At 57.2% G+C, this 25,274-nt stretch overlaps 2 protein-coding genes across 5 annotated transcripts; both read right to left on the bottom strand.

Moving 5' to 3' along the window:
• Positions 1-4,288: 4,288 nt before the first annotated feature.
• On the bottom strand, positions 4,289-9,602 carry CTDSP1 (CTD small phosphatase 1). 3 transcript variants are annotated; one of them, XM_039233194.1, is made up of 7 exons: positions 9,159-9,595; positions 7,594-7,742; positions 7,023-7,124; positions 6,858-6,914; positions 6,148-6,240; positions 5,835-6,020; positions 4,289-5,289 (listed from the first exon to the last, which is right to left on the bottom strand). In XM_039233194.1, the coding sequence occupies exons 1-7, from the start codon at positions 9,223-9,225 to the stop codon at positions 5,161-5,163; spliced, it is 783 nt and encodes a 260-aa protein (XP_039089125.1). In that variant the 5' UTR covers positions 9,226-9,595; the 3' UTR covers positions 4,289-5,160. The 3 variants fall into 3 exon arrangements, with proteins under 3 accessions (XP_039089125.1, XP_039089124.1, XP_039089126.1); XM_039233193.1 differs by having other exon boundaries at positions 7,023-7,127; positions 9,159-9,593; XM_039233195.1 differs by lacking the exon at positions 6,858-6,914 and having other exon boundaries at positions 7,023-7,127; positions 9,159-9,602.
• A 4,047-nt stretch (positions 9,603-13,649) lies between these two features.
• SLC11A1 (solute carrier family 11 member 1) lies at positions 13,650-22,501 on the bottom strand. Of its 2 annotated transcripts, XM_039233167.1 has the most exons (15): positions 22,393-22,501; positions 21,693-21,826; positions 20,714-20,836; positions 20,265-20,384; positions 19,406-19,512; positions 18,905-18,975; positions 18,515-18,582; positions 18,209-18,364; positions 17,158-17,316; positions 16,023-16,112; positions 15,777-15,896; positions 15,215-15,364; positions 14,716-14,789; positions 14,159-14,312; positions 13,650-14,013 (listed from the first exon to the last, which is right to left on the bottom strand). In XM_039233167.1, exons 1-15 carry the CDS (start codon positions 22,427-22,429, stop codon positions 13,903-13,905), a joined length of 1,674 nt encoding a protein of 557 aa, XP_039089098.1. In that variant the 5' UTR covers positions 22,430-22,501; the 3' UTR covers positions 13,650-13,902. The 2 variants fall into 2 exon arrangements, with proteins under 2 accessions (XP_039089098.1, XP_039089099.1); XM_039233168.1 differs by lacking the exon at positions 20,265-20,384.
• Positions 22,502-25,274: the final 2,773 nt, after the last annotated feature.

The raw sequence follows: 25,274 nt of genomic DNA on the forward strand, positions 1-25,274 counted from the left end.
GAATGTTGAAGGAAGAAATGGAATTTATGATTTCTAGCTTTGGTATGATATTTAGGAAGCTGTGTTTTAAGTTTTAAACTGATTTTGATTTTTTAATTTTTTGCCCACCTTTTTTCCGAATTTTAAATTTTTTTAAAGTTTACTTTTGAGAGAGAGCTTCCGTGAGTGGGGGAGGGGCAGAGAGAGAGAGAGAGAGAGAGACAGGATTCCAAGCAGCGTCTGCACTGAGAGCCGAGAGCCCGATGTGTGGGTCGAACTCACCAACCGTGAGATCTTGACCTGAGTCAAAATTGGACACTTAACCCACTGGGCCACCCAGGAGCCCCTAAACGGATTTATTTTCAAAAAATTAATAAATATACCTGGTAAAATAATTCGAGTTGGGGCTCCTAGGTGGCCCAGTCGGTTAAGCGTCCGACTTCGGCTCAGGTCATGATCTCACGGTTCGTGGGTTTGAGCCCCGCATCAGGCTCTGTGCTGATAGTTCAGAGCCTGGAGCCTGCTTCAGATTCTGAGTCTCCCTCTCTCTCTGACTCTCCCCTGCTCATGCTCTCTCTCAGAAATAAATAAAACGTTAAAAAAATAATAATTTGAGTTAGATGTATAATAAACTGTGTCCAACCTATCTTAGATGACTTCCATTCAGTCCCCCAGCACTGCTCCCCAGGCCTGGCAACAGCTCTCATTTCTTGTGTACCTGACCGGAGTGAAAGAAAGTGCAAGAAAGTACGTATATGTTTGTGTCATTTTATATTTCTCCTTTGTGGGAATACACCATCACCATTGTTAGAACTCTTGTTTTATTGACCGGCTGTCTGTCTTTGAGGTCATCCTATATCTGCTTGAATAGTTCCAACTTATTGTTTTTTAAGACTGCATGGTGTTCTGCTATAGATAAAGCAATATTTAACCAGTCCTGCACTGATGGACACTTAGGTTATTTCAAGTATTTTGCTATTGCAAACAAGGATGTAATTAACACCCTTATACACACAAGGCTATATATCCATACATTTTACATATAGCATAAATTCCTAGAAGTGGAATTACTGGATCAAAGAGTATCTGCATTTAAAAAATAATTTTAAGGGGTGCCAGGGTGGCTCAATTGGTTGAGCAACCGACTTTGGTGCAGGTCATGATCTCATGGTTTGTGAGTTCGAGCCCCTCATGGAGTTCTCCGCTGTCAGTGAGGAGCCCGCTTCAGATCCTCTGTTCCCCCCACCCCCCTCTCTGCTACTCCCTATCTTGTGCTCTGTCTCTCAAAAATAAATAAAACATTAAAAACATAATCATGATAGTCAAATCACTCTCTAAAAGGGTAGTATCAGCTCACACCCCTGCCAGCAGCGTTTTATCGGGTGCCTGTTCTCCTACACCCTCTGCTCCTGTGTGTGTAACAAGCAAATAGTGAATATCTGCCCATACCAGGCTCATTAGATACCTTTTCACAGCTGGCATCTCCCAAGTCTTGCTCTCTCCTGGCCATCCCTGCCCCCACCCCCAAAGCCAGCCAGCCATAGCTTCCCCACCGTTTATCGCTTCTCTCACATCCATCCCTTCTATCCTTTTCTGGCTTTTCTCCGCCTCTGCCTCAGTTCAGGCTTCCACCCTCCATGGGGTGTGGCCTCTTCATCTGGTCTCCTGTCCCTGTACCCCTGGTTTAGGTTCCAAACTACAGCGACTGGCTTTGAGCACTGTGCCTTCCTGTTCAGTGTTCCTCAATGATCCCCACTGCGTGCAGGAAGAAGGCCACCCCCTTGGACTGCCCAAAGAGCTGCAGTATCTGGCCTCTCCTGCCTTCTGCAGCTTCATTTCCTGTCCTTCCTCCCTTGCGGGCCATTCTGAATGGTCATTTCCCACACTCTCTACCACGGCAGGCCTCTGAGGCTTCTGCTTCCTTCCAGTGTTGCACCTCCTTGCTGAGGCCACCTTTACCTGAACTTCTCCTCCTTCTCAAAATCCTCGGAGGCACAAGCCAGCAGGAAGCATTTTCCAGGCCACCCCAGGTGGGGTGAGGTGTCCCTTGTGCTCCCCACCTTGCGTGTTCTCTCTCTCGGTGCATCTGCAGGCTTTCAGGTTTTAGATCGTCTGCTCAGGTGTCTCTCTCTGCACTAGGGTGTGAGTTCCTTGAGAGCAGAGGCATGGCCCAGTCATGGGGTGTCCCTGGGCCCTGGCAGCGTGCCGGGCACACTGGAAATGCGGATACATGTGGTTGAGTTGAACTCTATGTGGGTGAAGCTGTGTAGGTGGTGGCGGTGGGGAGAGGCTAACTGTGGTCTCATTCAAAGCTGGGAACCTTGGTGACTCCCTGGGTGTCAGGGCCCCTGGGATGCAAATCTTGGGGGTGGGGGGCCCAGTGGTTACTGGGAGAGCAGGAAATCAAACAGTGCCCCAGGAAGGAGGAAGGCAAAGGCTGAGAGGGCTGGGTATTTACCCAGCCAAGAGTGAGCTCCAGCTCCGAGTGCAGCTGGTGGAGCTGGTGGAGCTGTGGACTTCTCTTCCTGCTGTCTGGGAAGAGAGATGGGGGTGAGCTATCTCACACACTGCAGGTCCCCTTGAGACTTCCGGGCATCTGGGGCTGGAGGAGGCCGACTTGAGGCTGGATTCACAAGGTATGGGGATGAGGGGGTGAGGGGATAGGGTAGACAGAGCTGGTGGGGGGCAGATCTCCCTTCTCCCCAGTGTCTGGTGTGTTGGGGGATAGGCTGCCCCACCCCCAGGAGACGGGTGAATGATGCTGGCCCCGATCCTTCCAGCCCCCAGGGTGAGGGAGGGGGCAGGCTGGCGTCCGCGAGGCCAGAGAGGCCTCTAGTGGCCGCCGTGGGAAGCAGGAGAGGGCGGGTCGGGAGGGCACTTCCTGCCAGGGCCTGGGGCTGCCCAGTTTTGCAGAGGAAGTGCTGCCAGGGCCGGAGGGGCGGAGGCAGGAAGTGGGCCGGAGGCTCGTGCAAGGGCGCGGCTAGTAGGTGCTGAGAGGCCGCCGAGGGGCGGGAGGGGTAAGGCGGGGCGGAGGTCTGAGACAGAGCGCCGGGCCCACCGTCTCCCCAGAGACCTTAACGCCTCCGCCCACTCGCCCCTCCCGACGCCTCGGAGGCCCGTCTCAGCCAAGGCCAAAGTTCTTCGGCTCGGAGATGAACTTGGCTTACCAGCAACTCGCCCCACCCCCGGCTCTGAGGCCTCAGGAGTCCCTCCCATCTGCCCCGGAACGGAGACCACACCCCTCCCGCCTCCAAATACCTTCCAGAGGCCTCCCCTAAGGACGCTGCTCAGCTTTGCAGCTAATACTGTCGAGTTCTCCTCGTGCAGGCATTTAACCAACTTGTTAAGAGGGCATTTCTCCATTATGCAGGTCAGGTAACAGAGACTAAGAGAGGTAGAATAATTAAACAGGACAGCGAAGCGCTCGGACCCGCCCACAGCTGTGCGCTAACCTCTCACTTGAACTCTTGAAGTCCGAAACCTAGGGCAGCCCCTCCCTCCACCCACTCCACCGCCAGAAGATTTACTGAAGAGAGTGTGGCTTCGCGGGAAAACAACCACTCCCCGCTTCAACGTCCCCCCAAAGACCACAGAGGCGGGATGGGGGTCTGGTGTTCAGTTTAGTTCTTGTCATATTGTGGGGCTTTCAGTCAGAGAAGGCACTTAAATGGGAAGGTCATCCGATTCAGGCCAACCTTGTCCTCCCTCCCACCCCCAGTTCGGGGGGGGGGGGGAGAAGGGGCAAGAACCTCTCCACTTGACACCCCCCTTGGCACTGCTATGTGGGTCCCCTTAACCGTTAGGCCTTGGGGAGAGCTCAAGTCCTTGACCTCCAGACTCAGCATTGGGGGGTAGGGGTTCCAGATAAAGAAGTCAGAGCTGAAAGTCAGGATGTCCTGGCAGCTGCCCCCAGCCAGGAGGGGGTGAGGCTGGGGTGATAGGGGATGGGTTGGCACTTGGGAAGGGGGACAGCTTGGCCAGGCTTCGTGGAGACCCCCAAACCCCACAACAAGGGTCCCACCTCCTACAGCTCCCCTAAAGGCACCGGTGAAGTATGGAGTGGGTGGAGGAGGCACTGATTAAGCGGAGACCCCCACACACTCAGCTGGTGGGCCTAGCACAGAGCTGGGCACAGAGAAGGTGCTAATGTGTTTTGAACGAATAACTGGAGCAAAGAGAGTGTGAGGGACAGAAGACAGGGCTTGGGACCTCTTGGCCCAACCTGTTTCATTCAGAAAATAGCAGTTTAAAAAATGTAAAAATCCTTTCCCTCCCTCCCCCCCAATTTATGGGTCCAGGAAAGGGGCAAAGGAGGGGTGTCTCTACCCCAGCCCTTCCCTCTCCCCTTCCCCTAAAACTCTATATACACATATACATATTTATATGCACCACAAAGGGGTCTTGCCTATGCCCCCACACTAGGAGCTGGGGAGCCAAGCCCCAGGGCCTTGGGGTGGTCAAGGCAGGTGTGAGGGGTCAGGTCTTGGCGTGGAGGGCGGCCTTCCCCTGCTGCTGAGCCTAGAGCAGCTGGACTCTGGGGTCCTGGACACACTCCCTGCTCCCTTCACAAGTCGTAACAGATCTTCCCTCCCTGCTCTCCTAGGCAGAGATTGGTGGGGGTCTTAATCAGTCCCAAGGGAGGAGGTGGGGAGACTGGTTCCTCTCCCACCAGGCTCGACTGCAGCCATCCGGAGACCGTTCCAGGCAAGAGCTGACCTGACCGTGGCCCCGGGGAAATAGGGCAGGGAAAAGGGCTCTATGCAAGGCACTTGGTGTCCACCGTTCCCAGGCTGGGGGGCCCAAGGCATGGGGCAGCAAGAACCCTGCCCCCCCCCCACCAAGCAGAACCAGAAAGGGCCAAGGGGCCCAATTTGGCAGCAGAGAAACATGGCAGCAGAGAGAGAGAGAGAGAGAGAGAGAAAGGGGGAGCTGCACGCAGGGCCCCACAGATCCCCCAAGAAGGAGGAGGAGGTTCTAAGGCACTGACACAGGGACCCAGGGGCTCATCGCCCTTGGTGCAGCCTGCTGCCCCTTTCACAACCTGGCCAGGCAGGTGGGGAGGGCCCACTTCCCCATGACGCTGAGGTGGCAGCAGTGGCTGCTAGGTTTTCTTAAGGAAGAGTCCATGTGTGAGGGATGTGGGCGCTGGTCAGGGGCAGGTCCTGGCCCCAGGGCGCCTCACTAGCTGCCGGGCCTCGGCTGCCTGAGCACTGAGTACACGTCATCCACGCGGCTGAGCTGCTCGAAGAAGGGCAGGAGGTCGTGGAGCTCTGTGTCACTCATGTTGTCAAACCAGGAAGCCACTGGGACCTGGGCAGATGGATGAGGGGCAGTGAGGGGGGCGGGGGCTCTGGGCACACGATGTCCACCCAGAAGCCCCTTACCTGCAGTTTTCAAACACTTCTGACAGCACTCACAGCAAATCACATCTACGTATGCAATGAAAGTCTCACGAAATGGAACTTAACCTTACTCTTTGCAAAACACTCCAATGTTTTCTGTTCTATTTTGTTTTTTAAAAATCCCAACTAGGAGTCACTACATCATTTCTGTGACCCACTCACAGGTCACAGCCAGCAGCGTGAAACTGCTCCAGTGTGTGGCACGGCCCTCAGCCCCGGCTGGGCACCCCTCTTCACATAAGCGAACGGACTGAATGATCACTACGGGCCGTGGCAGTGCGTGGATGAAGTGAGCGGGTGGCCGGCATAGGTCACCGAGGGCAGGAAGGAGGACTGGGAAGGCCCCAGGCCCTGGACAGCACCCAGCACGGGAACGGGGAGGCCCCCGGTGGTCCTGACGGCTGACCCTTTGCTTGGCTCTCGGCCCCCGACCCGGTCCTGCGTGGTACTCACGGCGTTGTCTGGATGGAAGACGTAGGAGGCGGGCGAGTTGTCTAGGATGAGCACCCGCCGCAGGTCTCGGCCCAGCCGGCTCAGGTCCTTCACGTAATTGCCTCGGTGGAAGACGCAGGACTCACGAAACAGCCGTGCCCGGAAGGCCCCCCACTTGTCCAGCAGATCAGCTACTGGGTCTGCGTACTATGGAGCAGAAGATGGGTCACCCGGGGCCACCGGTGAGTGACCCAGAGGTCGATCCAGCTGCAGGCTGGAGGCCAGTGGGAGGCGGGTGGCCCCAGGAGCTCTTCAGAGGGTGGGGAGGACTCACCTTGGCGAGGCTGGCGGTGAACAGCACACACTCAAAGAGCTCGCCCATTCGCTGCAGGAACTCATCCACATGGGGCCGCTTCAGCACGTAGACCTAGGGGGCGGGCCAGTAAGGGGACTGCAGGGCTGCCTGGGGGTGGGGTGAGGAGGGGTGGGGTGGCTGAGGGCTGGGAGGGAGCAGAAGGAAGAGCAGAGGAGCACAGCAGGGAGGCTGGTCCCAGGGTCTGCGGGCTCCACTTGGCCAGCCAGCCACTCTGACTATCCTTCCAGAAGAGGATCAAAACGAACCCCCAACTTCTAGCTTCAAGTCCTAATTCCCAGTCCTTCCCCCACTACGGCCTCAGCCAAATGTAGGAGCCTGGGGGCAGCCCCCTCACCCCAAGGCTGCAGGGCACCGACCCCCGAGCCAAGTAATGGAGAACAGGCTGGACAACACACAACCTATCCTGAATTACTTGAACTGGGTCCCGGGCAAGGTGGGGCAAGGGGGAGCCGAGGAGGAACCCCACTCCCTGCTGGCCTTGGAGTTGGGCCAGGTCCCTTAGGGTCTGTGCGACCAACCTCCCTCCGCCAAGTCTCACACCCTCTGGGGCCTTAACGTTCCACATCTATCGAAGTCCCACCTGGGGTTTTCAGGATTGGTGAGAGGAGCCTAGGGTCTGGAAGGCAGATGCCAAGCCCCCCACCACCCCCCCACACCCAGCCCCTCACCTGGTGGACCACCCCATCAATCTCCACAGGGATGATGAAGTCTGCGTTGTTCACTGGCTGTGGGGGGGAAAAGGAACTGCTGGGGCGGGGCCCGCAGAGCCCCTCCCCCAGTCCAGGGCAGGGCCCCTCAGAGACCCAGGGCTGAGGGTGCTGGGCAGGGCCTACCTTGAAAGAGCTGTGCACCAGGGTCTCATCCAGGTCGATGACCACACAGATCTTGTCCACATCCTGGGCCTTGGCCTCTGGGAGCAGGTACTGGACTGGGGTCTGCTGCAGGGACAGGTGAGGTAGCTGGGGGCGCCTCTCTTAAACCCCAGTCATTTCTCCTAAGCAGGTCTTGCCTCTCCCAGCCCTCTACCTCAGGAGGCACAGGGAAAGCTGGGAGACACCACCCCCTTCCCAGCTTCGCTCCTGCCAACTAGCCTGGGGCGGGCTGCCCGGCACTGGACCTCACTTCCCCACCGGGACACCAAGGTAGAGAAAGCCTCCCACCTTACAGAGTTCCCTTGGCTGAAGAGCCCTCACTTGGGTGGCAGTCTTGGGCCATTCAGGGCCGGGCTGCGAGGGGCCTGGGAGGGAGGGTGGTGGGCCTGGTGGGCAGGGGCACCCCCCCCCCCGCCACCCTCTTCCATACCTTCCAAGGCCTGCAGATGGGTCATGAAAAGCCCCTTTCCCTAAACATCCTCCAGGCTGAGCTCAGGTGTGGCCCTGCCGCTCCCACCTGGCCACCACGCACCTTGGGGACAGCGCCGTTCTCCTCCACCAGCAGGGGTGCCCCACTGTGGGCAGGCAGGGCGTCCCCATCTTCCCGGCAGACGCAGCAGAAGAGCGAATGGAGGATGCCCCGGCTCCGGGGCTTCTGAGAAGCTGCTGACTTCTGGTCACCTGCAGCAGGGAGGCGCAAGGTGGGGGTGTGCACTCTATTCTGCAGAGTCGGGTGTGGGTACCCAGGTGCGAACCCCTGGGTGGGAGGGTCTGGCCACGCCCTCCTCATTGAAGGAGACACATTAACGTGGCCCTCTAGTCACCCTCCTGTCACCCCGTAGAGCCAGGAGTCCTCCTAGTGTGGGCACAAAGTAACCCTCGTTAGGAAGTGGGCTGGCTGAAGGGGCCGACCGAGAGTGATTTCTCTTTTTCTCCCGGCCTTCATCATTACTGGGGGATCAGCCCCACTGGGGGCGCTTCCTGACACCCACCTTACCTGAGCAGCCCCCGTTCCATCGGCCCCTAACCAAGGAAGGCTGGGGCCTGGGGCCCTGCGGTAAGCTCTCGCCCTCCTCCCATCCTTTCCGCCCACGTGGGTCCAAAGTCCTCACTAAGGCTGGGCCCAGAGGCTGGGAGTGGGAGCCTGGCTGGAACCAGTGTCCCGCAGCCATCTGCCGGCCCGCCTCCTCCGCCCTCGCCCCGCCCAGACCTCCGACCTAGAGCTGGGCATCCGCCGCTTGATTGACTGGCCCACCCTCCACCGCCCCTCTACCGGGCCCCCTGCCTTCGGACGGAGCTAGGACCTGGCCAGAGCTGGGCAGGTCTGGAGGAACTTCCTAGCCTCTGAGGTCAACACCGTACAGGGAGGGGCAGACCCCCAGCCCAGACCCTCCAGCCCCTGGGCGCCCGACCGAGGCGGGCGGCACGGCTTACCGGGTCGGTGCGTGTGTGCACAGGCCCGGCGCCAAAGGGCCTGCAGCCCGGGCGCCTTGTGTCCCGCCCGACGCACGGGACACCCCGCGGGCGCGCTAGCGACCCTTAGAAGTGGCTGCCCCACTCTGCGCCTCTGAGAGGCTCAGTGCTTCCACGCGTGACGCGGAAGTTTGTTGGGATCGTAGCTGTGTATTGGCGGGAGATCCCTCCAACCCTCCTGAGCCCGCTGTCACCTCGGCGCCCCCTCCGGCGACCCGACCAGATCGCGGCCCGGGGCGGAGCCTCAGCGGGTGGCCTGAAGGCGCCCTCTTCAACCCCCCCATCTCCCAAGCTTCATTGGCGCCAATGGGGGGGAGGGGGCGACTGTCGGGCAACACGCTTTGCCAGCCCAGGAGACCAGGAAGGAACCCACTCTCTACCTCTGCCTCAGTTTCTCCACCTCGAGCACTCGGGGGCGCCCCAGTGGCTCCAGGCCCCGCCCCGCGTCTCTGAGCCTCGGCTAGTTCAAACTCTTTCCCCGCTCCCTCTCGGGTTAGGAGCTCGGAGCTCCGCCGTGGCGGGCGCCCGGGGCAGCGGCGGCGACTGCCCAGGGAAGGCTCTCGGCCTCCTTCTCCTCCCCTTCCGCGGCGCCCGGCTGCAGCCCCCTCCGCGCGGCCCCAGTACCTTTGCCCCGTAGCGGGCCCCGCGCCTCCTCCTTGGTGATCTGAGTAATGACGGCCGAGCTGTCCATGGGGCCGGGCGCGCTCCGCTCCGGCCGGACTCTGGCCCGGGCGCCCGGCCTCCCCCCCGGCTCGGGCCGGAATCGGGGCGCGGGGGGGAGGGGAGGGGTGGGAGGGAGGGATCCCCGCGAGCTTCGGAGGGGAGGGGAGCCAGGTTCTAAGGGGGAGGGGGAGGGAGGGGGCGCGGAGGAAACTTTGTTACAACATGGAGTTTCCTCCCCGCGAGGCGGATGCAAACATGGAACCCGGGCGCTGTTTCAAGGCTCCCCCTTAAAAGGGCAACGGCTTCGGCGTGACCTGGACTCGGCCGCCGCTTTCATCACCGCTGGGGCCGGCGCGGCTCTGCTCGCTGGGAGGCGGGCCCGGCCGGGTTCCTGCCGCGCTCCAGGGGGCGTCGCCTCTTTTCCTGCCGCCCGCCCGCGGGGCCGAGCCTCTGCGGCTGCGTGGCAGGGCGGGCTCCCGGCCCGCAGTTCCAGACAGCCGAGCGCCCGCGGCCAGGGCCCGCCCCGCACGCCCCGAGCGCCCACGCCGGGGAGTGCCCGGGGGCGGCGCGGCTCCACCTCGGCGCTTTGCGAGGGCCGGACGCTCGCCGCTTCTCGATTTCCTCATCTGGGAAACGGGAATAACGCTATGTGGTCTGCAAAATGGGTCTTCAGTGGTTGCAGGGGCCGCCTCGCGGTAAAGTCCTGAGCGAGTGAAGGCTCTCTGCTAGCCCCAAACGGCTGTGTGGATGCGCAGAATTGTGCCCTTGACCGGACCAGTGACTGTCCATACCCACCGCAGTTTCAGGCCAAGCGATCCGGATCCGCAGGGCGTGAAAATTACTCTCAGCCCCAGAATGCCCCCTGCTGATCTCGCCCAATAGCCCCAACTGGCGCCCACGGCAGGGCACCCACTGCCTCAGGGTCCCTCGATTGCGCTGCTCCCTCTGCCTGGAAGGCGTTTCCAGTCCCTTCCGGGAGCCAAATTCCACCGACCTTGACGAAATGCCACCTTCTCCAAGAGGCTTTCCTAGACCCTTGCTCTAGTCCCCACGCCGGCCACTCCTTGCTTAGTGGGGCGGGGGGCTCACGCGGTGCCCGTACACAGTGGGCGCTCAATCCCTGCGGGCCCAACTTCTGCCCGTGAGAGTCCACAGACACCAGCTATTTGGATGATTGTAAACACCCGTTCCATGTGGGGTGTACAGAGACACCAGCTGGCCCGGGAGCCGCGTTTCCACACAGATTCTTTAAGAGAGAGAAACTCCCGAGTTCTGCGCCGCGAGGTCTACGAGTGTTTGTGTGTGTTTTTCCTGTTTATGAAGTTCTTTCCATTCGTCCTTACTATTTTGCGCTCACAATTTTAAAAATAATAACGCCAAGGCTTGACAAACACGCCTCAGCACTTCCTTCCCCCGCGGGCCTCGGTGGCGGGGCGGAGCGGGCGCGTCCTGTCCCGTCCAGCCGCGTGGTGCGAGCGCGGCGCACGTCCTCCGGGCCCAGGGCGGGGTAGGTTGGAGGGGGGAGGCGGGGAGGGGCGAGGCCCCCCTCCGGGGCGGTCGCGCAGTAGAGCGGCGCCGGCCCGGAGGCGCGCCAGCTTTGTGCCCCGCGACAGGGGAGACCGGAGGTGGCCCCGGGCTGGGACTCCCTCCACCACCACCACTACCCCCACCCTGCCCCGATCGGGATCCCACGGCCCCCCTCCTTCCCTTTCGGCGCCCGCACCGCCGCCATCGTTGCATTCAATACTAATAATAGCCAACGTGTATCGAGCGCTTCGTTTGGGTCCTGCTCTGGCTGCGCCCCTCAGTTTCGCTCACTCCTCAGAATGACCCTCTTCCTCTCCCATTTTACAGATAAGACAAGTGAGCTCCGAGAAGTGAAGCGACCAGACCCAGCCTTCCAGCGAGGGTAGAGGCCGGATTCTGGCCACCGAGCGGAGACCCCCTCCCCTTGGGTTGGGCCCGGGAGCGGGATGTCAGCTTGCGTCTCCGGATCCCAGCTTCCACTGATCCCAAAAGGAAATGTGTGGTGGAGGACTGAGTGACCTCCTGGCCTGAGCAGGGCGGCTCGCCTTCCTGTCCTTTCGTTTCTCCCTCTCCGAAGCCTGGAAGCTGGCCGGCTGAACTCTTGAGAAGTCAAGAGTGGCTGAAGGAAGGCATAGGGCACCAGACAGGGTGGCGGCGCACCGCCACCCCTGTTCCTGTCACCTCCCATCCCTAACACTAGCCCTGTCCAAGGCCTCTTCCCCTGGGAGACCTCTCTAGGCTCCCAGGCAGTGCCGGGCTACGTCCCCCGGGGAGGGGTGGCGGCCAGTGAAGGAGCCATGAGACCCCCTGCAAGGCAGGGTCTTGTGGGGACAGAGGAGGCGGTGGAAGTGTTCTGTAACGTCCGGTGGTGGGTTCTTTGGGTTTCCTCCCTGTGTGTGTGGGTGTCCACCCCCAGCTGCCATCCCTTAACTGCCGGGCCCCAAGTCACCATATCCAGTTTTTCTCTTTGCACCCCAGGAGGAATCAAATCATAGAGGCTGTGGGGCCAGAAACACCGGGACTCAGCTCGGTTCTGTCTGGCAACTGTGGCCAAGCGTCTTCTTTATTCAGCACCTCTGCTTCAACTGCCAAATGGGGTTGGTAAGAGCCCAGCCCAGGCAAGCAAAGTAGGGGGTCAGAGTAGAGAGGGCAGGTACCCACTGAGGGTCCATCCCCCCTGAGGGGCTGAGGAAGCATCCCTGCCCTCCCCCTGGGAAGACCAGTGCTACTATGGGGGTGGAGGGCAGCCCTTTGGAGGGACCTCCCCGCCCTGGAAATGACTGACCTTGGCCTGACCTCATTGCTAACCCCTTGCCCAGGCCCAGGGTAGCCCTGTAGCTGACTCTGTGGTCCCCTCCCCTCCCTGCCTTCCTGACCCCAGGTTGTCAGTGCCAGACTTAACTATGCAGATGACCAGCTTGCTCACTTTCCTGGCGACCCCCCCCCCCGCGTTGCTCCACAAGCTCCAAGAACTCTCCAAAAGATTGCACACAACTGCCCTCACTCTTTGCAAGTTTATTCTCCCTTGACTGCACTACCCCCCCCTCCCCCCCCGGCCGCCTGCCCATTCAGCTTTCTAAATCCTGTCCAGGAGTTACCTTCTCTGGCCCTTGCCTCTCCTTTTTTTTCTTTTGCAGGTGCCCCTCACACACTTCATTACTTGGCCCACTGTAGACTGGTTTTTATCATTTACCGATCTGTCTCCCCCTGCTGGAGGGTGAACTCTTGGAGGGCTGACATCTTTAATTAGGGACTTTGCTTCCCTCCCCCGTCTAGCGTAGGGATGGCACCCAATTAATACCTAGTGAATAGACTGGAAGGTGTGTGCAGAGGTACATTTGGGGACACTTCCAGGACGCTTGGACAGGAGTAGGGAAGATGACTTTCTCCATTATCTGGCCCCCATCCAAGCCCCTCTTCAGCTAGCCGGGGTCCCATCTTCTCCAGGACCAAACGCAGAGCGGGGGATTCAGCGGCCTTCTAGCTCAGGTACCCTCTCCCACCGTTTCTCTGATTGGGCCAGACCTGTCCCATCCCGTCCCTCCTTAAGGGCCCCACTCGCATCATTGCCCTTTTAAGAAAGAGGAAATTCTTCTCATAAACAAGCGCCTCAGCCTGAGCGCGGAGCTTGCCCCGCCGGATCCCTGGGCTATCAAGGGTGCTTCCAGGCACAAAGTCCCCTCCAGGCTCAACCCAGGGCAAAGGCCTGGGGTCCCCTTCTGTTCACCGCTCTCCGCGGCTCTAAGGCAGGGGTCCTAGGGACCCGAAGAGGCCGGAGGAGGTACTTGGGGGAGCCTAGAAACAGCCCAGGGAGCGTCTGTAAAGTGCAACCCCTGCACTGGGCGGAGGGGTGCCGGGCGGCTCCCAGAGGCCAAGGGGGGTTCCCCGCCCACACAGCTCCCTTCCACCCTCCACCTCCCCCCACCTTCCGGGGTCCCAGGGCGCGAGGCCGTAGCGCTCGCTTCCTCCTCTTTGGCCAAGAGGGAGTGAGGGCACTCGGGAGCGTCCCTGCCCCTAGGGGGAGTCAGCGCCCAGGGAGCGTTTAGTGCACGGCGTGGGAGTCCCGGCCGCTCAGTCCCCTGGGGAGATGGCAAGTGAATTGGGCCTCGGAGGCACGGCTCTTGGGTTCCATGACCTCGCGCCTGAAGAGGAGAAATCTGCGCCTCGGCTTTACTGCATGGAAAGTGGGTTAATTTGAGGCTACTCTGGGAACTGACATTCCAGTTAGGGGGCCTCTTCTAATGGTCCAAGGATTTTGTCCTTTCCCTGTTTCTGCTTTCCTAGGCTTTTGGATGAGAAGTGGACTAGCATTTGTTGAGCATTGATCAAAATAATCAGACTATCTTAAGTGTCAGTTTGGAGCCTGTGTCTTGCCCCCAACTGGGTCTGTCTGTCAGGTCACTCCTATAGGCCCTCAAGAAACGGTTTTGGAATTACTATTATTTTTAAGTCCCAAGTGCCAGGCATTGTGTTAAAGTGCTTTACATCCACTGCAAGGTTGGTGTTGTCCTCATTCTACAGATGAGAACACAGACTGGAGGTTAATCACTTGTCCAAACTGGGAAACAGCAAGTCTCTATGGAAGCCTGGTTGGCCTGCCTCCACCCCCCAACTCCCCACGAGCACACGCCCGTCTGCTCCACTCATTCCACCCTGGAGCCAGGTCCTTGGTGGGAGATCATCCAGAGATCCTCCCCTCCTCCTCCTCTTCAGGAAGCCCATACAAGAAGTGTTGATGGGAGCTGTGGGCCAGAATGGTGGCTCCATGGGCCAGGAAACAGGTCCAGACCTGGAGGAGGGGAGACCATGAGCCTGGGAGAGAACAGGCTCCTCCCCCTGCCCCACCCAGAGCATCCCCTTACTCCGATGCCTCCCAATGTTGCCTCCTTTCCTCGCCTCCCCCATCCCCAAGGCACCCTCTGACCCTACAGTACCAGGTAGATGGTGAGGCCCAGGTAAACTACAGCCAGCAGCGCTACAAGAACGAAGTAGGCAGGGTGAGGGAGGCTGGGCAGGTAGATGATCACAAAGTAGAGGTTGATAGCACAGATCAGCGCCATGATGGAAGAGGTGATGGCCTTGCTCAGCCTGGAAGAAAGGAGGGAGGCTCAGGACCGGCTGAATCTCCTCCTCCTCTCCACTGCCCAAAGCCAGCCTGGAGCTGGGGTGGGGAGAGTGAGGGGATGCACAAAGCCACTTTCTTTGCCTGGACCAGGCCCCTTGCCCACTACTGTCTCCTGGGCCCTCCAGGCTCCACACTGCCAGGATCCGGCAAGAGCAGAGTCTGAGGTGAGAGTGAGGAGCTCAGGATCTAGAAGCAGCCCCCAATGGCAGAGTCCAGGTTCCAGCCCCAGTTCCCCACACTTGCAAGCCTGCCCAGCTTCCTTAACCTTTATGAACTTATCTGGATGATGGTAATTCCCACCTCCCGGTGGTTTTGAGGATCAAATGCAGAATTGCAAGCATGGTGTCTGGGGTGGGGGGTACTCACCGGCCGTTGGCAAACTCCTGCATGACAGCTGGCATGCTGGTGAACGTAAGGATAGGCAGCACAGCAAAGGGAAGCTGGGGAGAAGCAGGGGGAAGGGGCTGAGGGGCCTGGCCCTCACAACACAGTGAGGAAGAAGGAGTGGGGCTCTGCTGTGTGTCTGTGTGCCCTCGGATGAGTCTCTTAATCAATAATCACTAGGAGGTTTCTCCACCTCTAAGCTTTCCAGAGCAGGAGAAAGCGTTTGGGGGCTCTGGTCCCAAGCTGCCTTTGAGTCTCAGCTCTGCCACTGGTCACTTAACTGTGCACATCTGTCTTCCAATCTGTGCAATGGGGACAATGGTGGTTCATACCCCCTGGGATGTCTATGGGGATTATGTGAGCCTTTTTTGGCAAGTGTGTTTAGAATATTTAGAAGAGTAGGAAGACAGGGAGGGTGTGTGTGCAGGCTCCCTCTGAAGGATTGCTGGAGGGGAGGGGGGGCTAGGGACCACAGGCTCACCAGCAGGCTCTGCAGCACATTAAGCAGGTCGTTGAGCCCTGACAGGTCTTTCAGGTCCCTGAAGACTGCCACAAGCACGGTGGGCAGGATGGCGCAGGAGCGGGTGAGGAGCACGCGGGCAAAGCGTGACCACCGCAGCTTCAGGAAGCCCTGCGGTGTGGAGTGGGCGTTTTGGTGGTGGGTGCAGGGCTAGGGATCCCAGAGGAGGGCTCCTCTGTCGTCCCTCAGCCCATGTGGCACCAGGGGGAGCGCTCTGTTTTTCCATCTCTGAAACGGGGGAGGCTCTGACCCTAGTTGGTGGAGAGAGGATGGATGAGGAGAAATGGGAGGTTCCCCCCGCAGCTTAATGCTTAAGACTAAACGTTTGGGGAGGAGGCTCCTGTTAGTCTTGGGTCTGCTGCCTTGACCCGGTCGCTTCACCTCTCCGCATCTCAGTTTTCTCATCTGCAAAGCGGGGTTTACAAATAGTGCCCTCTGGGCTGCTTTAAGGTATCTGAGCCCAAGTGGTGTGCTTGTTGACCTCGGACCCCTGGGCCTCCCCGGCCCGCTCCCCAGGCCCCACCTCCATCACAAACTGTCCCGCGTAGGTGCCGGTCATGGTGGAGCTCTGTCCGGCCGCTAGGAGACCCACCGCCCAGATGTAGAGAGCAGCGGGGCCGAAGAGGCAGCCCAGGATCACGCCCTGCAGGGCAGGGTGTGGTTAGACCCGTGGTGCCGCCTCCCCGCGCAGGCCCCGCCCCCTGGGTGGGCGTGGCGGCGAGGTTGGCGGGATCAGTGCATTCCATGCCCGCCCGCGCCTGTCGCTTACTCCTTGGTAAATGTCCACCTCCACTGTAAGGTTGTTCTTGGGGAAGATCTTGGCGTAGTCGTGGAGGCTGCTGTTGGCACAGACGTTGAACTGTGGGCACCGGGACAGTAGGAGGGAGATGTGAAGTGCACAGAAAATCAGACTGCCTGATCTTGACCAGGGGTTGAAAACTGGTGACCCGTGGGCTGAATCCGGCCAGATATATTTTGCTTGACTAACAACTGTTTATTTTTTTCCTCCTTAATGTGAATATGTTGCCGACATCCAAAATTGAGAAGAATTCACACGGGAACCCAGTTTCCAGTGTTCTGTTGCATTTGGAAGAGCTGGCATTACCACAAAGAGACAATTGGCTAGCAGTGAGTCCAGCGGCTCCACGGTCTCCTCTCCCTTACACGGGACCCACTTCCCACAACTCTGAGACTGGCCTGGCCTTTATGGCCACATAGCAAGGCAGTGGCTGTGCCCAAGTCCCAGGGGGCTTGGCCAGTCCTCCCCTGCAGTGCTCAGCATTCAGTAAGCACTCACACTGGCTAGCAGCTGTTAGAGCCACTGAGAGAGACCCACTCACTCAGAAAGGAGACAGGCACAGATCCCAAACCCCAGAGAGCCAGGGGGGAGCTTTGTATCATTGACTGCTCTACCCACACTGTCTAGGCACTGCTTGATACACAACAATCCTCAGTAAATATTTGCTGAATGAATGACGATTGTCAAGAGAGAGGACTCAGAGAAGAGTTCCCAACTCCCTGCTCATGCTCAGGCAGGCACCTGCTCCCAGAATGCCCTGCCTGCAGTTTGCTGGACAAATCTGTCCATCCTTCCAGAAGTACTCGGAAGGTCTTCCAAGACTCAGCTTCTCCCTCCCAGTCACCTCCCTTGACTGTCTGTACCTTGCAGTCCCTGGGGTGGTTCTGACTCTCTAAGAGCCCGCCCAGGAAAGGGGGGAGCTGTGACACCAGCAGAGTGGGGAAGGGGTCTCAGCCAGAGGCCAGGTCACGGACTCCCTCCCCTACCAGTGCTGGAAGTGCAGACAGGCACTCAGGGGTTTAGATGCATTGCCTGGGGTCCCAGGCAAGGCCTGCAGGGCATGCCTATGGGGCCTGCCCAGGTTGTGTGCGGAGGTGTGTCTCACCGCAGCCTCGTTGGTTTGCTGGTAGAAGGCCTGCCCAAAGACTGCAACCACAAAGAGATTGATGAAGAAGGAGACAGACAGGGCGATGGTGGCCTCAATCAGGAAGTACATGTTCGCTTCGCGGATGTCTGCCCGGCGGGACCGGTCTATCTCTCGAGACTATGAAGGTCAGAGGGGAGGGAAAAAGCCAAAGTTCCTCACAGCAACTGACATTCTCCACCGTCACACCTCTACCAATGTTCGCTCTGAACCCCAGTTCTTTCTAAAGCCCTCTTTAGAGTTTGGGACAGGTTTGGTCAACTGACACCCTTCCTGCATGCCCAGTTAATTTCCACCTCAGGACCTTTGCACTTGCCATTACCTCTTTTTGGAATATCTTCTCCTCTGGTCTTCCTTCCCATTCTTCAAGTCTCAAAGCTTACCTCCTTAGAAAGGCCTTTCCCGACCACCTCTTCTAAAGGAGCCCCTCCTTAGTCTTTCTCTATCATACTTCTCTGTTTCCTTTCCTTCAAACCACCTTTCGTAATCCATAATTTTCCTTTTTTTAAATTCTTAAATTTTTTTGGTTTTAAATTCTTTCCTTTTTTTAAGATAAAGAGAGAGCTGGCCCACAAGCAGGGGAGAGGCAAAGGTCAGGGAGAGAGAATCCCAAGCAGGTTTGGTGCTGTCAAGGCAGAGCTGGAGGTGGGGCAGGAATTCACAAACCGGTACATCATGACCCCAGCCAAGATCCAGAGTCAGACTTTTAACAGATTGAGCCACCCAGGGGCCCCATAATTCTTTCCTTTAGCTGCTTACTTGCTCCTGGTCTGTCTCCCCCACTAGAAATGCAGGCCCTAGAACGGCAGGTGACTTGTCTGCCTTTTCATCACTGACCCCCTTTCCCAGCACACAGGAGACGCTCTACTGCTCCATATTGAATACATAGAGAATGATTCCCTTCCTGCCTAAATCGGGAAGGCGAGAGCCAAAGGGGCAGGTCTCCAGGTTTGGAGGCCACCAGAGAGTGGCCGAAGGAGCAGGCGTCTCTCCCTCCGCTCCCCCTGCTCACCTTGACTAGGGCTGAGTGCAGGTAGATGTTGTGGGGCATGATGATGGCGCCGACGATGCCCACGGCCTGCAGCAGCTCTGGGCGGCCGCAGCCGGAGCACGAGGGCAGGAGCAGGTCCTGGAGAAGCGCTAGCTGGGCCGGATGAGCCACCACGTACTGTGGGGAGGAGCCTCATCAGGCCACGCGGGAGGCAGCCATTCCCGCCATCTACCCTGACCCTGGCCGCTAGGGGGCGTGCTAAAAGGCTCACTCCCCTCAGGCTCCGCCCCGAGGAATGGCTTTGGAAGAGTGTGTGGCTTTTCCCACCTCATAGCCGAAGGTCAAGGCCATAACTGTAATAAGGAATCCAAAAAAGGCTTCTAGCTTCCGCAACCCTAGGGGGAAAGCAAAGGGGAACGAACAACAAGACAAAAACTGTAACGTAAGCAGTTGTTAATGGCTAGAACCTTGGGCACAGTTTCAGGCACTGTGTCAAGTGCTTAATATAGTTTACCTCAGTGAGTTCTCACCGCAGCCGGTGAGGTCTGTGCTATTACCATCCCCACTTATAGATGAAGAAACAAGTCTAAGTAACTTGCTCAGGGCCACAGCCAGCGTGAGGGAGCTGGGAGCCCTTCTCTCAGTACAGTGGAGCCTGGTTTCTTCATTCACTTGTTTCCCCCACCCAGTCCCTTAGGAGAGGAGGGGCGCACCCACCGTAGTTGTCAAGGAAGAGGAAGAAGAAAGTGTCCACGATGGTGATGAGGACGCCGCCCCAGAGCGGAATTCTGAAACCAGAGTGGCCAGGGTCAGCCCAGCCTCAGGGCAGGAGACTGCCAATGTGGACTCCTGGGATCAGGGACCCAGGTGACCCCAGGCAGCTAAGGCAGAGGGGGGTGGGGGTGGGATCAGGGACCCAAGCAGCCCCAGGCAGCTAAGGCAGAGGGGGGTGGGGGTGTGCTGGAGGTAGGAAAAGGACTCCACACGCTGGTGGGGGACCAGCGTGGCAGGGAGCTCCGGGCTGCAGTCCTGAAGTCTGCATGGTGACTGACATCACTGTACATTTCTGGGTCTCTGTTCCCCATCGGGAAAATTGAGCAACAGCTCTAAAGTCAGAGGGGACTGCGGGGTGAAGGGGACAGTGGGAAGGGCGAGGGCTGGGGAAGGAGCAGAAGGCCCGACACCGGACTGAAGAGCTGGGGCCCCTCACGGCAGTACCGTCCAGCTGACAGCAGATTGAAGGCAATCGCCGTGCCGATAACCTCCTGCATGTCCGAGCCCACAATGGCCAGCTCGATGGTCAGCCAGAGGAGGGTGCGGGGCACCTAGGGGGAGGAGAGAGCTCTGCACCAAGGCTGGGCCAGACACTGTTATTTGTTGATGCCCCGGATCTTTCCATATTCGCCACAAACTATGTGTGTCGGCCTTGCCAACTGGCGTCCAGTTAGGTTTTGTAGGAAACAATTAAGGGAGATTAAGAGGCAGGGAGAGATCATTCTCCCCAACTACTTCTAGTGCTGCTTCTGGCACTGGCACCATCGAGGACACCAGGCTTCCTAGGATCCACCAGCATCGGTGGCCATTTTGACAGCGGTGGCCAAGCTTCTAGAAGCTTGGCAGCAAATGATGGCTCTTGGGCTGCTGTCCAGCAGCTTTCTGATCTTGGATGAACACCTCCTTCCCTTGTTCCTCCAGTCCTTTCATCACCTTTGTGGCTGCGTCCCTGCATTAAATGCCTGGTGGCAAGGTTTCTGTTTTCCTGCTTGGACACGGACAACAGCCAAGTCCCCAGTGTCTACCCCGGCCAGTGACCATCCCCAGCCAATGCCTCCCTATTTTGTACCCTGGGCAAGTCACTTCCCCAGGTTTCAATTTCCTCTCCTGCAAAATGAGCAGGTGATCTCTCACATCCCACTCAGTCTGTGTACTATTCGTCTGAGCCTTGGTCTTCTCATCTATCAAATGGGTTTGTGATGCCTGACTTGAGATGATTTATTTATTCGATCATGGTCGCTGTAAATAGCTGTTTGGGGTTTGGGATCTGTGGGTGCTCCCCATCCAGGCTCACCAAGCTCACCTTAGGGTAGTAGAGGTGGCAGACCTCGCCCAAGTCCTTGCCTGTCACCACACCCAGCCGGGCCGCAAGCCGCTGGCAGAGCAAGCCCAACACTGTGGCCCACAGCAGCACCCAGAGCAACTGTGAGAAGGCAGGAGGAGACTCTCAGCTTGGTGGAGGCGGGGGGGTCGGACAAGCCCCGGCTGCTGGTACCCTCTAACCAAGGACGCTCTTTGGGGAGATAGTGGAGGAAGTGGAGCCAGAAGACCAACACCCTCTCCCCATACACCCCACCTTCTGGCAGGGCTGCCCTGGGGAGCCTTTTCTGACCCATTTGTATGTAGTGCCCGCTACCCCAAGTACCAGCCATGCAGGCGACTCTGCGGACATGTAGCAAGCTGGGGGGGGGGGGGGTCTCCACCCACTTAGCTCAGTCACCCCTCCTCCCCATGGTGCCCCAACTCAATCACTTTGAATCCAGCCGCGGCACCGGCCTGAAGATCTGACTCGATGTTTCCAGGGTCCAGGAAAGCGATGCTCATGAGGAAGCCAGGCCCCGTGAAGGCCCATAGCTTCCTCAGGCTGAAGGTGCCCTGCGGGTGGGAGTGACATGAAGAGATCTTGGGTATAAGGGTGGCAGCTCTGGGCCCTCGGCCAGCCCCAGCCGAACCCCTCTGGGCTCATCAGCCCAGGCTGGCCAGCCCTGTCCTCCACTCCCCCATTGCTGTGGCCGCCACCCCTGGAGGTTAGTGGAAGACGTGGGGCGGGAGGAAGCAACAGGATTTACTGAGTCACAGTGGATTTGCTTTCCGCATCAGTCGGATTCGGCAACCCCTCAGGCGCCCCAGCAGCCTGCCTCCCCTTCGCCCTGACTCAGCAGATCCTCAGAGCCCAAAGGCCTTCTTTCCTGGGGCTGGGCCTGCCTGGCCTTGTTCCTCGTTCCCCAGTCCTTCTTAAACCACAGTCCCTCCTCTCTGTTGTCCACTGAGCCTAGGGTCTCCCCACCCCGTTCCAGGGCTTGGCCTGGCAGCCTGAGAATCTGCTGAGGCTTCTGGAAATGCAGGGTGACAGCATTCTAGAAGACAGCCTGGAGGCTCCTTCACTTCTCCACATGTCCCCCTCCATGTCCTTTCCTTTTACAACAAATGCTCCAGGCTCCAACCTGAACTCACTGTAGGCCCCTTTCCCTCCATAAGAAAGCTGGGATTCATTCAGAAAGCCGCTTGATCATTTTTAGACACAAAATGAGCCCCCCTTCTCACCCCCAGCCAAGAACTAAGGACAGAAGCAGAAAAGGTACAGTGTCCACTGTCAATTGCTGCTGCTGTCAATCGCTGGAGCTAGAAGGGACTTCCCAGAGCCTTCAGGAGGGTGCTTTTCCCCAGCCTGTGAGATCCCGTAGCATCCTGTCAATCCTGAAAGGCCCCAGGAAATTTCCAGCATTCCCACCGGTTCTGTCTCGGGGATGAGGATCTTTTCACTCAGGTAGGTTGCTCTGAGAGGCTCTTTCTGTGGCTCCGAGCTGGATGGGCTGGAGATGGAGCCATAGCTGCGCCTGCTTAGCCTCTGAGGGTTGCTGTCATCTGCAAAGGGCGCCAGTGAGCCATGGTGAGTGACTGGCTTCTTTCTGGCGGCCCAGGGCTAAAACCATCTGCCCTCCTCCCCTGTGTCCTTCTGGCAAAGTGGAGTGATTAAGGCCCAAGTGAACAGGGGCCCTTGACTCCCAGCTTGGGTCCATTACCTCCACCCCTTGACCAAACATTGTAGAAGATGTGTGGGAAGTACTTTCCAGAACTACTCTTCTTTTGTGTGAGCACAGAGGTTCCCCAATCCAGATCTCTCCTGCCACAGAAGATGCAGAGGGGAACACTGGGCTCTGAGGAGGGCATCCTGATGCTAGTATGGATGCCCGTTGGCCTCGCTCCTGCCTCCTCCGTCTGTCATGTAAGCTCCAGGAGCTCCAAATGCACAGAGGACAGACAGAAGGGATGCTGTGCCCATGCGGATACGAAGAACCCAACCCCAGGCTGGTGTCCAGAATTGGGTTGAGACCAGGACACCCATAGGGTATAATGGGATTCCTTTGCCTCCCTGACTCTCCCCACTCCCAACCCCCTTTAAGACTTTGACCCCAGAGGGGGCTACTCACCTGTCATGAAGGCAACAGGTTCAGGCACTCTCTGCATGTGAATGGGATGCTGGTCATCTGCTCAGCCCCCGCCTCCTCTCTGAGTGCTGGTGTGTGTCACTGTGTAAGTCCACACCCTCCTTCCATCCTCAGCTGATCTAGGCTGTCCTCACACACAGGGGACATTGTGAAACACTTTCCAAAGGCAGAAGTGGCCAGCTTTAGCGGAAGAGTCTAGGTCAAAATGCAGGAACTTTCGTTCTCCGCCTGGCCTGAAGCCCATAACACTTTTGGCCCCCTTCCAGGAGCCCTATATTCTGTCCTCCCCAGCTAACTCTGATTTCAAGGCATTTCCTGCTATGTGGGCATTCACATCCAGATCACAGGGCTCCCCTCCCCATCCACTCCCCAGCCCAGACACAAGCAGTCAGGCCCTTTTCTACAGTCTGGAGTCCCGGGCCATGGAAGTCCTGATGACGACCCAGGCTTCCGTTTCCCATTAAGTGCCACAGAGGAGACCTTCAGGTCTTCTGTCACAGGGACACGCATTGATGATTCAGGCCAAGGAGAGCCTTAGAAGAAAGGGGCACCGGAATTCTGGAGCTGAATCTGCCACCAATTCGCTTGAGGTGGTCACCAGACCATCCCTCTCTCTGAGCTCGTTTCTTCTGTAAAATGAAGGGCTCAGACTAGCTAAGAGGTAAAAACATTAGGTGCCCGGGGCGCCTGGGTGGCTTAGTCGGTTAAGCGTCCGACTTTCGCTCAGGTCATGATCTCGCGGTTTGGTTCGTGGGTTCAAGCCCCGTGTCGGGCTCTGTGCTGACTGCCAGCTCAGAGCCTGGAGCCTGTTTCAGTCTGTGACTCCCTCTCTCTCTGACCCTCCCCTGCTCACGCTGTCTCTCTCTCTCTCCTAGAAATAAATAAAACATTAAAAAACAAACAAACAAACATTAGGTGCCTGAGGAGGCCAGGCAAGTGAGATAAACTATGAGACACACTGGGAGTAAGAAAAACAGCGTCAAATGACAAACGACGTGGAGCCTCAGTGTTGGGGAGAGCAGCAGGGAGTGGTGGCAACTGTAGTAAAACAAAGGTCATATGCTCGGTCTGAAGAGGTCGGTGCCAATTGTCATGTGGGGATGTGTGCCTACTGTCACCATATCTTCTGATTTTGTCAAGGATGTTGGACAATTTGTACTTTTGACAACATAGGCTTATTTGACTCCTAGGCTCAAAAAGTGGAAAATATTGTGTAATCTAAATGAAACGTTCCTTTGGGGTAGCTTCCACTTGAGCGTTATGAGTCTGCAACCTCTGGGTGAGTGGTGGGCAAGATTTTTCCAGCTCCTGGTTGCTTCTCTTTGCCAGTCCCTGTACCCACACAACCACTTACTTCCCGTAGGCCCTTCTTCATGCCCACTCCTGCCCTCTATCCTGTTCTTTTCTTCCAAGAAGATTCAAGACCAACCTTTGGGGTTTCCAACTCCACAGTCTGAGACCTCAGGATCCAGAGAAAACAGGTGCAAGCTCTCAGACCCAGACCTGAATCAGGATATGGTGTATCCCCACGTTGAGTCAAACATGTTAGCCAAAACTGGGAGTCAATCAGATGGGGGCGTTGTCATCCTATTTCCTGGCTCCTGGTGGACTGGGGAGTTTGGAGGGGCTAGAGAAGTGGGGGTGCAGGGAGAAGGGTGAATAATGGGTCATAGGGGAGAGAGCAACGTCAGGATTGTCACTGTGCAATCCTATTGCTTAAGATAGCACCACCATCTCACATTTCCTAATCACTACCTTGGGCTCATGTGGGGATGTTTGGGGTTGGAGCTGGGGTAGGATATTGTGATGGTTAATTTTATGTGTCAACCCGATAGGGCCACAGGGTGCCTGGATACTTGGTCAAACTTTCAGGGCATCTTCATGGGGGTATTTTTGGAAAAGATTAACATTTGAATCCATACGCTGAGTCAAGCAGATTTATCTCCCTAATGAGAATGGACCTCATTCAAACAATTGAACAGAACAAAAGGCTGAGTAAGGTAGAGTTTGCTTTCTCTGTCTTTGAACTGGGATATTGGTCTTCTCCTGCCTTCAGGCTTGGCTTGGACTGGAACTTGAGACCATTGGCTCTCCTTGTTTTCAGTCCTTTAGACTCAGAATGGGATTACATATACTATTGGCTCTCTTGGGTCTCCAGGATGTAGATCTTGGGACTCCTCAGCCTCTATACTCACGTGAGCCAATTCCTTATTATCTATCTATTTATCTATCTATCCATCTTTCTATCTATATTTTCTATTGGTTCTCTTTCTTTGAAGAGCCCTAAGACACATGTCTTCCTCTTTGCATCTTTTGTGGGGTTTTCCTTATAGTTAGGACTCAGTGAATATAATTGGTTCATGACCAATCAGTACTGCACAACCACCACCTTACAGAAGAGGTAGTGTAGTGTAATGGTTAAGAGCAGAGCTTCTGGGCAGGGTATCAGCAAGTAGGAAGCTAAAGCTCCAGAAATCCACGTCACGATCCCCTTGGATTTGGAGCCATTGATGAATACTAAACCTTGCATGAGAAGGGTGAGATTTCATGAAACCCAATTCGCTCAAAATGGACCACAGACTTAAAAGTAAATATAAAACTATAACATTTTTAGAAAAAAGGTAGGATAAAATTTCAGGATCTTGGGTGAGACAAAGACTTGTTAGACTCAATGCCAAAAGCATGACCCATAAAAGGAAAAATTGATAAATGGGGCCTCATCAAAATGACCAATGTTTGCTCCATGAAGGATCCTTTTAAGAGGATGAAAAGACAAGCTAGAGACTCAGAGAAAATATTTGCAAACCACGTATCTGACAAAGAACCAGTATCTAGAAATAGAAAAATCTCTTAAAACTCAACAG

This window comes from Hyaena hyaena, unplaced genomic scaffold, assembly GCF_003009895.1.
Source record: "Hyaena hyaena isolate Hyena2069 unplaced genomic scaffold, ASM300989v1 scaffold_71, whole genome shotgun sequence".
NCBI classification, from domain to species: domain Eukaryota; kingdom Metazoa; phylum Chordata; class Mammalia; order Carnivora; family Hyaenidae; genus Hyaena; species Hyaena hyaena.